The 11,455-nt window shown below is 43.8% G+C and overlaps 1 protein-coding gene across 1 annotated transcript in view; it reads right to left on the bottom strand.

Annotated features, from left to right (window-relative positions):
* Window positions 1–319: 319 nt before the first annotated feature.
* Window positions 320–11,455, bottom strand: part of calcrla (calcitonin receptor-like a) — a 13,472-nt gene continuing 2,336 nt past the window's right edge. Inside the window, exons 2-13 of the mRNA XM_008329033.3 lie at window positions 6,511–6,619; window positions 5,930–6,071; window positions 5,429–5,539; window positions 5,192–5,304; window positions 4,430–4,521; window positions 4,211–4,337; window positions 3,960–4,113; window positions 3,788–3,848; window positions 3,064–3,130; window positions 2,306–2,524; window positions 1,639–1,680; window positions 320–989 (exon numbers count right to left, since the gene is read on the bottom strand). Of these exons, the coding sequence (XP_008327255.1) occupies window positions 768–989; window positions 1,639–1,680; window positions 2,306–2,524; window positions 3,064–3,130; window positions 3,788–3,848; window positions 3,960–4,113; window positions 4,211–4,337; window positions 4,430–4,521; window positions 5,192–5,304; window positions 5,429–5,539; window positions 5,930–6,071; window positions 6,511–6,585 (1,425 nt within the window). The 5' untranslated portion in view covers window positions 6,586–6,619 and the 3' untranslated portion in view covers window positions 320–767. The remainder of the gene's footprint in view (window positions 990–1,638; window positions 1,681–2,305; window positions 2,525–3,063; window positions 3,131–3,787; window positions 3,849–3,959; window positions 4,114–4,210; window positions 4,338–4,429; window positions 4,522–5,191; window positions 5,305–5,428; window positions 5,540–5,929; window positions 6,072–6,510; window positions 6,620–11,455) is intronic.

The following is an 11,455-nucleotide window of genomic DNA, read 5'->3' as shown; positions in this document are numbered from 1 at the left end:
CGGGGGGTCAGGGGAGGGGTGGTCTGGGGTTCCATATGGACTAAGATTGTGCGTCAAATGTTGGTTTAGCTGTGGGAACCTAATAATACTTATGTCAAAAATACACAGACAAAAACACAGGAAGTTCTTCTTCCAAAGAGTTACGGCCCCAGTGTCAGACAGTTGCTGATTGATGAACTAGGAACGCACTCCCCGGCACATACTGGTCCACCTGGTACCTGGTGTACGCCCTGCTGTTGTTGAAGTAACCCAGATACCCGATAAACACAGTGAATGTGTATTCTGATAATGAAGTGTGTACACTGTTGAAACCATGATCTTTTTTTTTTTTCTACAGTTGTCCCGCGACCAAACTCCAGCCTCCAGCGGTCCACGTCTCCCGCCTCTGGTTGGACCGTCACAGAGAGTCCCTGACGGAGTCACCGTCGACTCTTCGTTCTGCCGAGAACCGCGACGTGAACCAAGAGTTCGTAACATACACGGCTGAACATGAAGGCAACGAAGTTCTGATCATCTCAGTCCGTGGCGGGAAGTGGACTGGAGACTGGTACCGAGCTCAACTCACAGTACAAATGTCTGACTGAAGGGGAGAAATCTGTGCAGAGGGTGAGACCTGGGAGTGCAGCGCCCCACCCTGCCCCCCTTCTTGCAGTTTGTCTCCAGGTTGTGGTGAACCTACCCTGTGTTTGCCAACATTCTTCTTCCGGTGCACTGCAGAGTCTTTTGTGGTTGGAAAGAGAGGATAAAGTTAGAGGACAGCGCCACCGTTAGGCAAAGGGACTGTCGGATTTCAGGATGGAGCTGTCGGCGTCCGGGAATCCTTTCCCGTTCAAGTGTTCGGAGTTGACGTCGATGCTGTAGCAGCCCTGCACCTCCGTGATGGAGGAGGCTGTGTATGAAGCCGAGCGCAGGGCGTCCGAGTGGTTCCCCACGCTGCTGCCAAACTGGATCTGGTACTGGTTCCAGTGTCGCCGCAGGACTGCCTGGACCTGGCCAAAAAAACCAAACAAACATCTCAGTGACACAGATGACATGGAAGGACGGATGGACGGATGGGTGAGTTAATAAATGCATTTGTTTTTTTTTCCCAGAATGCACTGTGCTCTACATCACTTCCTGTCTTTGCCTATTGCTCGATTGTCGGTTTGCATTAACTCATTCAGGTGAATGGATCGTTTTTGACAGCTGTACTTTCAAACAGACCAGAGGTCACTGGTTTGGTCCACATCCCAGTCCAGATGAACTTTCACACTGGTCTAGACTAAGTGGACCACGTGCGGAAGTGAACTCTGGTCTGTTTGAAGTGGAAACAACGGCTCTAATGTTTACACACTCAAACCTCATGTTTGGTCCGTTGACCTGGTGATGTCATTAATAATGCGGAAGTTATTAGGAGAAATAAGTAAAGACGTCTTTACAGGAACAGCTGAGTTTCTAGTTCCTCTGTAGTTCCCTCTCCATCGGTCATGAATGATGTGAAACTCATCGTTTCAGGTTTTACCATCAGAGCTCTGAGGTCCAGACTCTGTTAGGGCGCCGCCTACAGGTCAAACCTTGCTTGTTCTATTCCTAAATGTCACAGTGAAAATATTTCATTTGTGTGTATTTGTACACAAAAAATAAATGAAAAAATCTTACCTCTCCGTTGAAAAAGCAGAAGATGGTGGCCACCAGCAAACCCTGGAGAGAAAAAGAGGCAAAGATAATTAGAGTTCACCAGAAAAACTGTTTGTTTACGGGTTCAAATGACCACTTTACTGGCACTGTGAAGTACACAAACATTGACAAACAAGACTGCAGTACTTCCTCAGAAAACTGCAGTTGCTGATAAAGATTTCCTCTCTCGCACTGGTCGGATCAGACGGTCAGATAACGTCTGCCGCGCAACACACAACTCATTACAGCTGCTCTCAGATCAGATCGTCTCCGACTTCCTGCCGGCTGTTCCTCGCACGGACTCAACATAAACAAATCCTCCTCACAGACTCAGGAGCCTTCACTTTAACTTTCATACCAAACTTCACAGAATAAAGCTGTTTCTGCAGACACAGGGAGCGTTCAGTGACATTCCAAAAACAGACAGTGGGAGTGCTGTTAAACAGCGGGACATCGTCAACAAACAAGTCGTGTAGTTTTATCTCCAGCTTTAGAAGGAGTTTAGAAGGAGATGAAGAAAGAAGGGAAAGGATTCAAGAACGCAAAAAGAAAAAACAGCTGAAAAATGAAAATATACGAAAGAGAAGGAATGAATAAAAGAAGGAAAGATGACGCAGAAGAGGAAGAAAAACATATTTCCTTTCCCCACCTGGTAATGCATCAATATGTGCATGATGTAGTCGTATATTTCAGAGGAGACACGCCCCCCAGGTTTGTAGGGCAGCAGCACGTACTGAATCCCCAACAGAGGCACTAGGATCAGGGTGGCTCTCACTGCCTTCATGTAGAGACTGGACTCGGCCTGATGAGTCACCTTCAGCTTGGTGATCAGCACTCGCACGATGTTGAGCAGAAAAAACAGGTTGACCTGCGGGGACACAGTGGTGAAGGTCACTTCAAAATACGCACGTGCTGTAGTTCAACGACAGGGCTTTTCTGTCGTTGTATGTATGTACATATATAAATGTATATATGTGTGTATATATATACACATAAAAGTATATATGAGTAAAAATATTTAAAAATATATATATTTAAATATATATTGAGAAATTTGTCACAAAAACATTATATATATACATTTACATGCATAAATATATATATTTATATATATATATATATAAATACATTTGTCAAAAAATAAATTGATGGAATTAATAAAAAGGAAAAATGTGATGAAACTCAAAGGTGATAGGGGTGTCAGGGTGGGGAGTCTGGGGGATCCAGGGGGGTCCGATGCATTGATTTCAGAAAGATAAGACACATCAGCGCATCAGTCATGACTAATCAGTCATGACAGCAGGTCCTCCCTGTGAGTGGAGACCAGAGCTGGTTGTTTCACAACCACAGCAGTTGGTTCTTGGCTCTGACCGACTGGTGTTGACGGTAAATATCTGGAGTTCTCACCAGGAGAGCGGCACAGATGGGACCGTGGATGATGTAGAGCAGGGATGTTTTGGAGCTGATCCAGCAGCTACAGTGAAGGAAGGGGGGAAGAGAGAGAGAAAAAGGGGGGGGTTAAGAACACATTCCGGGCTGCTGGACTGGTGGGCCACTGGCCCACATCATCACACAGCACCTTAGTGAAATAGAAACAAGGCAGTGGACAAAAAAAACACACTGAAGACCCTTCACTTTACATCAGTGTCTAAGACACTGTAGAATCTGTAGAAAAGGCGCAGAATTAAAGGGCCCCATCCTCCCCTCACCCTTATATGTTCACGGCTGTAATAATGGAGCAGGCCGATGCTCTGAGCTGTAACAAATTTGCTTTGCACATAACAAATGTCTTTGTTTAAAGGGCAGTGTGAGGCTTTTAAATAGCTCTACAAAGACTTTTTATTTTGAAAAGACTCTTCACTAATGGCAGCTTATTGATGTAGAGGTTCATGTTTATTTTTCTTTTCTTTCTTCTCTAGTGATTCCAAATGTAGATCCCTCTTTTCCAATGTTAGTAACCTGATGTTCAGATGGAACAGCAGCAGAGTCTTTACTCAATATATTGTTGTGCCTATAGTATCGCAATGTATCACAATATACATCGTATTGTTGTGCCCGTATCGTGATACATATTGCGTTGTGTATCGCCTGATTCTTCCCAATGATTAATACACTTTTGTGCAGAACATACTTGTCGTTGTAGTAGTAGCTTCGAGCGAAGGCGTGGATCGTTGCAGGAATGAGTGGAAACCCTGAAAAATAAAGGAGGAAATCGTCAGTACTGAAGTACTCCTTCATATTAATGTGAAAAAAAAACTCCCACTGCAGTACAGTCGGTGATGAACTGCTACATCGCTACGTACCCCAGCCGAGAAGGTAGTACCACATGAGGTGCTGTTTCTCAGCAAACACCGCCACCACGATCAGAGTGTGGAGGTAGATTCCCTCACACAGCATCCAGAAGTAGTTACAGCCAAACAGGTAGAGGTGGATGAACTGGGAGACCTTACAGCTGGTCTGAAGGACGAGGAGAGCCGTGAAAAAACACAACGACAACAACAACAACAACAAACAAACGACAAACCACAACATCAACCGACGGGGGTGAACCTACTGGATTCCTCTGCACCATCTCAGAGTTGTTGGCCACTGCCGTCAGCAGGATGATGGTGATCACTGAGTTCAGAACGAAGGAGAAGAAGAGGTTTTTGTGGAGCGTGATCCGTTGGCAACTTAAACTCCTGCGAGGAGAGAGAGAAAGCGTTTAATCACTTAATCGTTTGATCGTCACTGATGTGATGGATGGGAAAATGTTGTTTATTTTTTGGCTCACTTGAAATGGAAGAAGATTCCCAGGGAAATGAAGAGGGATGTGAGAGAAAGTCCATGTCCAATCAGGGCCAAGTAGAGGAGATTCATTGCCGTCTGTTGGGGTGAGGGAGCGAGTGGGGGGTGAGATACATGTTACATTATATAGATTTATACTGTGGAGCGTCATAATGGTGTGCCCCCCCCCCAGGGATTAACCCAGCACTGAGACGGCACGGTCCAGATGTACAGTAATCCCACAGATTATCAAACCATGGTCCAGTAGTCTCCGCCTCAGAGTCAAGTCCGTTCTGTAAATGGAGAATTAATGCATTCCCTGATATTTCCATTGAACCCTCTGACCTTCCTGTTGGCGAACTCTCACTCACTAATGTATCCGCGGCCACCCCTAACCACCCCCCCAGCCTCCCCGGCCCTCATCTGAACTTGGGTCCAGACTGTGAGACAGGGTCTACTGTAATATTCCCATGACTGCAGAGAAGAGTCTCTGAACTGAGACATTTTCTCACGTGACCTCTGCTTTTATGCAATTACATACACTCAACCCCACTCCCCACCCCCGACATTCCCCCTTGCCCACATACACACACACACAGACAAGATCAGATCTGTTCATGGACTATTGTTAGTAATGATATCAGAATAAAGTCATGAAATGATCATTATTATTGTTGTCGTTGCTATTGTTGTTGTTGTAGTTGTTGTTGCTCTTGTCTTATAAACCAGCACAGATGTTTCTAGTCATTGTCAACGTCCAGTCACTGACCACTCGGACTTCGCTGGTGTGTGCGTTGCAGCGGGTGTAGTTGGTCCAGGTGCGATTGCTGACTGGATGCAGGAACCACTGTCCACTGTCAGTGCAGATCTTTATGACGATCTCTACGTGGACAAGGACAGACGCAGCATGGGAGTCAAACAGCAGCTGGTCTCACCTTGTACTATAACTGGTTCTGGGCATCAGAACTTAGTGCTCAGTACTAGTACTATGACTCTCCAGTCTTACCTGAAGGATCGAAGTCCTGGAAGTAGTCTGGACAGTGCTGCTCTGAGGCCACGCCGGCTCTAGTGTCGTCCCAGCACAGCCAGCCGTCCCAGGTACGATTGCACATGGGCTCTAAAAAGACAGGAAGTGACTTGAAGCGAGCGTGACGGCAGCTTGACGATGAATCACATGAGTCTCGGTCAAAAAGATCCCAGACAAGATGTTTGTGCCCGGTTCTATGGTCTGGTCAGATGGTTGAGGCTCATCTAGAACCATCTGAGTTTAACATTTAAAGGAAGTGGTTTTTCAGTCCTAAGTCCAGACATAACAGCTGGTTGTGACCTTAGGTCAAAGGTCATCCTCCCAGAAGTTCTCTGATGGAGACCCCAATATGAAGAACAGTTCAGACCAATGGTTGTTCTAGAACTTTTTGACTCCGCCTGCTGTAGCAGTGTTGGGTTACTGCAGCGTTTGACAGATATTTTTTTTTAATAATACTAGTATGCAGGTACTTGTGTTTACCTTGCCTTTCGTAAACACCGTCCTGCATTATCTTTTGATAGCACTCAAACTGCGCAGTCACGATCTTGTTCCTGGTGAAAAGCAGGTCATGGTAGACGTTGGTCGGAGGTTGTTGCTGGGTTTCGTTGACCTCCATACTGGCCTGGAAAAGACGGAGAGAAAATAATCAACCGTACGAAACCTGGATGGTGGTTAGGGTCAAAGGTTGTCATAGGTGTTTTGATGATGAAGTACAGTGACAAAAACAGCGTTCCAAACAGACGTCTGGTCTTTTGTGGGCCACATACTGTGCCGGTGTAATGCAGTAAAAAGTGTTTGCACCTACATGATCTAGTACAAGGATCGAGGCAGCAGATATTTTACTGCCCTGAGCCAGTTTTCCACTTCATAAACTACTGTATACGTGAGTGACTTATATAATACTTATTATGTGATAAGTACTGGATTTTATATAGTAGTAGTACTGTAGTAGTAGTACTGAATAAAGGTATTCTTACCTTTGTAAGATTAGTGATGTGTACAATAGTAAACTGGATTATTTATATATATATAGCAGTAGTACTGAGTAAAGGTATTCTTACCTTTGTAAGATTACAGAGCAGTATCAGTGCCACCATCCAACTCCGAGCGAAGCTGTCCATCCCCCTTGTGGCCATGTCAGTGTCAGTGTCGGTGTCAGTGAAGATGAAGCTACAGACACAGAAGACAACAGTTTTCAAAGACTCACTATGTTAACAGCACATTGGTAGTTCTAACAAGCAATCGTTTGTTTTTCTTTCTATAACAATATTCAATCATCAAGTCCTGTTAGTATTTCGTCATTGTGTTCAACTAAACAGGCCCAGGTTACATACATACATATTCCATTATATATAATTAAGCTAATATTCAAGTAGTATTCAGCTTAAAAAAAATTAAACTAATTTAACATTTTTTCTCCAAATGCACTAATGAATGAGGAAACCAATCTCAGGGCTACATGAGAAATCTATCTGATTAGATCGACTCGGCGTGTTATCATCTCAGGGACGAGCCTCACACCACGCCCTGTCTGTTTCTGGTTAGCCTGGACCAGAGGATGGAGATCTGAGGAGGAGGGTTTTACTGAAAGTGTGAGTGTTAGACATTAGAGTGACATGAAAATTAGAAACAGCCAGGACAGAATCAGCTGCTCTGAAAAAACACACACAGGAGTGAGGCGTGTGAGCGAGCAACAGATTCATCAACTCTGGAGCTGCAGTTTAATAACAGAAATAAACATTAATAAATATTAATAAATTGATGCAGAGGATTCAAGGAGACAAAAATGTTTTTTTACACAGCCTCAGAAAAGGATTCTTGTAACCGTGGAGTCAGTCCAATATTCCTGGTGTGGGTTCATTTTTTTTTTTTCTTTTCTTTCTTCTCTAGTGATTCCAAATGTAGATCCCTCTGTTCCAGTGTTAGTAACCTGATGTTCAGATGGAACAGAGTCTGAGACTAGGATCACACTTGGACTATAGTTACATTGGTGTAAAACCCTCAATATATCGTCTATAGTGCCTATAGTATTGCAATGTGTTGTATCGTGATAAGTATCGTATCGCCAGATTCTTACCAATACACAGCCCTAGTAACATGATATACTTTAAACCTTACCATGAGTTTGTAAAGTCTAAAAGATATTTTATTTTAAAAATGTGATGATCCTTCAACGATGGTGCGGTTGGAGACCGCTGGTGTAGAGTGAATAACTAACCCTCACCCAGCGTGTCCCTGGACTGAGGGGAGAAACTGGACTACCTTATTCTGGTCTGTCAGAAAGGCCTGGCTCTGTTTTCTACTCTCCCCCCTTCTGACTCCTCCCACCACCCCAACTCTCCCCCCTTTGACCAAAGGACAGTGAGACTCGCAGAGAAAATGATTTCTTCACTCTCTGCCTCCCCATCCAGGCCTGACTAATTCATAACAGCAGTGCATGTGTTTACTGCAACATTTGGTTCTAATGTGTGCAGAGCTGGAATGTCCCAAACTGACCCAAAGGAACTGGGTACCGATGATGATCCATGTGGCTGTGGACACAAACAGTCACAGAACCCACAGATGTGGGACAGTCCCCGTTTCTGCGATCTGAGGAAAAGTTCCACTGTTCTACTGGAAGAGGCCTGTGAAGTATCAGCGCAGTATTTTGAAGTACTGTATCACTTGAGTGCAGTACACGCCCCTTGAAAAGTACCTTATTCTTTGAAGACTGTTTGTTATCACACTCTTGGACGGATTAGAACACATGACCTACTGTGTTGACCATAAACCGAGGCCACTACTGCAGTACTGCACGACCAGAGAACCCGGTTCTGATGTCTCATGGTGATCAATCTGTGGTGTCCAGCTGACACTGCCCACTATTATCTGTAACACCTGACCTTGTACACATCAGATATGGACTGGACCATCTGTCACATATCACAGAGAATCTCCCCCAATCACCCGCCCCCCCACCCTATCTCTCCCGAGAAACAGTTCAGCTGCAGCAGCTGCAGTGGTTTCACCCAGAGTCAGTACTGTCTGTCTGTACACAGTACCCCCCCCCCACCCCCCAACTAGTTCCCTTAGCAGCAGTTAGAGGTGCATTAAACCAATCAGATCTCCATGTCACTAATGTCATTACAGTCTGGATGTCGTTGTTGGTGGAGACGGCTGAAAGGATTATCTTACGGATGCAGTGGAATAACGATCCTTCTTCAGAGTCTGGAGCTCGTCCGGTCCACAATCTTTTGATTATATCTCGCAAGCTGTTAACACACTCCAGCCCAGTAGATGGCAGTAGTTGTAGTTAAAATGTGCAGAAAGATTTTATTTTATTTTTTTCAATTCTGATCTCAGCTTAGTTAATATCTTAAGTTGTGTGTTAATTCTTTGTTAAAAGGTCTACGCCACTGGTCTTGGCTATCTGGCTAACGTTATCTGGATATATTTATCCATAAATATAAAAATATAGTTAAATATATCCAAATATATATATAAATATATAAACATATACATATTCTGTATATATTTACTTATGTGCTTGATTTTCCAGTGTGCTTTCTTTACCCCTGTACTGTGCAGTATTCCTTCATCGATTCTAATCCTTCTAATTATCCATTATCATAAAAACAGCTTTGACAGCCGAACAGTTCTAAATCAACCCAGACCTCATTCATGTTCTCACTGCCTGAGTCTCATTGATCCACATTCATTGCTGCCAGACTCGGAGAAACTAGCCTCTTGTTCATCAGGCCTTTTTATCGACCGCTAACAACAGTTAAAGCAAACGTTTTTTTAAGTGGTTAAATTTCTCTGTGTTGCTGCTCCTGTGCTGCTGCAGCCGATTGAGGAAATCTAGTGGTGCTGAAGAACACTCCTCATAAAACACATATTTATACAATGGTTCTGTTGGTTCTCCAGGATCGTCCACAACATTTACACCGACAATTAAATAGTTCCAATTTACAACTCACACCCAACGCCAATATTTTCTTGACCTCAAGCAGAAAGTTAGCTCTTCTTTGTGAAATAATTCTTGGCGTTGGTCAACAACGAAAGCATGAAGCCTTGCTCACAGCGTTATATCATGTCATCATCAGCGTAACATGACAGACAGCATTGACAAAAACAGCATGGCTGAACTACTGTAGGAAAGGATCACATTCCACAGGCCTCTTCCCCCCTGCGTAGGGGAAAACATAGCACAAATACCCCGATAAAAATACCGGGGGTAAAAATACCGCAGGTGTTGGTTTGCAACAGCGCGGGTGCCAGTAATTCACCGCGGTGTTAACGTAAATGTTTTGGGGCAGCTGTATGGCTGTGAGGCATAGTTGGCAACGGTCTAACCTCCTGAACACGTGCTCGCCGTTCAACCCAGGACATACAGTACAGGCTGTGGCTTAGCATGGCTAATTGTGCAATTATTTCCGCTAGGTCGAGTTGAGCTTTCACAGGTCATTAGATTTTCTTTGTCGTTGTGTTTAAAGGTGGATGACTGTGTGCGTTAGCGTACATCTTTTTTTTTTTAACTAAACTTCACTGTTCCTAGTACGAACAATGCCCCAAAAAACCATTCAAATCTGTTCTTTCTATGTTATCAGGACAAGGTTTACTCACGAAACTCACCTTCTTAACTACATCACTGCCCCCTACAGGGCTGGAGTGGGTCGTTTTTTGTATGTAGCCGGTGTGTGTGTGTGTTTCCTAATGGAACTGCCGTGACAGAAATAACCCTGGAGCTCGGTCAAATTCACAGCTGTTTTAAGACATCCCGACAGAAAGCCAAGGAAAGTCCTCCATGTGTAGCTGTAGACCCTCAACTTGACCTACAAGTGGGCTGCTGACGTAATAACCGGCCCACTCCGGTTTCTCGCTCTGTTATTGGTTGGTGTAACGGACACTTTTACAGCTGAGATGAGTGAGAAGTATATAACCTACGAAGCTGAAATGTTGAAGGAAAAACACAACGCAGTACTGCGGGTACATGAAGTATTTGTTTTTCAGTCATTATGGTGGAGGGTCTAGGAGAAGCTAACATAACATAACGTTCTAGCCTGATGAATGAGGATAGAAGGGGCTAAAGGGGAGGGCAACCCCCCCCATATCACGATACAGGGGCCGCGATACAATATATTGCAATATATCGTGTTACTGTAGGCACAACGATATATTGAGTTTTTTTAATTGTAGTAAAACTTATATAATAAAAACATAATAATAATAAAAAAATAAAATAATAAAAAAAATCAATGCAGTGATGTGGAATATTGATACAGTATCGTGGAATGAAATATTGCGATATTTCAGTGTATGGATATTTCCTTACACCATAACTTTACTTGTGTATAAAACATAATATGCATATTTGAACTAAAAAACACACAAAAAAATGTCTTAATGTGTAAAATATTTACAGATGAATAATTAACCACAGCCTCTGATTGGTCGGCTCTGTTTCCTTAGCGTTTTCTTCTTCCTGCTGTTGTAGGATAATTATCCTTTAGTTTACTGTAGTTTTTTTCCTCCGTTGTGAATTAAGACCATTCATCGTCCCTCGGGTCAGGAAGATGGGCAGAGACACTAATCTCTCATGGACCATTTCCTGGTACATGTGCCAGACCCCCGAGCCCCCCGCTCCACTCATAGAGAGAGATCAGGAAGTCTGTGTGACTGATAATTTCTTTAGCTAACGTGAACATAAATCACCCAGAGGAAAACATACCCCCTCCCCCCAAACCTTTATTCCCATCAGCCCTTCAATCTGTATGACTCTATAGGAGAGGATGGGCAGGGGGGCAGGGGTAGTCCATAAAGTTAAGGATTTTTTCATCTTGAATGTAAACCAGACTGACCCATTAAACTGGTCTGGTTTTAGTTCTGGTCTGGTTTAGATCCAGTGATTTTACCTCTGATAAAGTTCTAGACTGGGCTCAGAACCGATGCTCCAGGTTAACAGCTGTTCACATATCAAATTCCAGATTTCTCCATTAAGAAGTGTTTAGTCTGCACACCCCTCCC

The sequence above is a fragment of the Cynoglossus semilaevis genome, chromosome 16, assembly GCF_000523025.1.
Source record: "Cynoglossus semilaevis isolate Cse_v1.0 chromosome 16, Cse_v1.0, whole genome shotgun sequence".
Classification (NCBI taxonomy): Eukaryota; Metazoa; Chordata; class Actinopteri; order Pleuronectiformes; family Cynoglossidae; genus Cynoglossus; species Cynoglossus semilaevis.
This window is presented reverse-complemented; position numbering and strand designations above follow the sequence as displayed.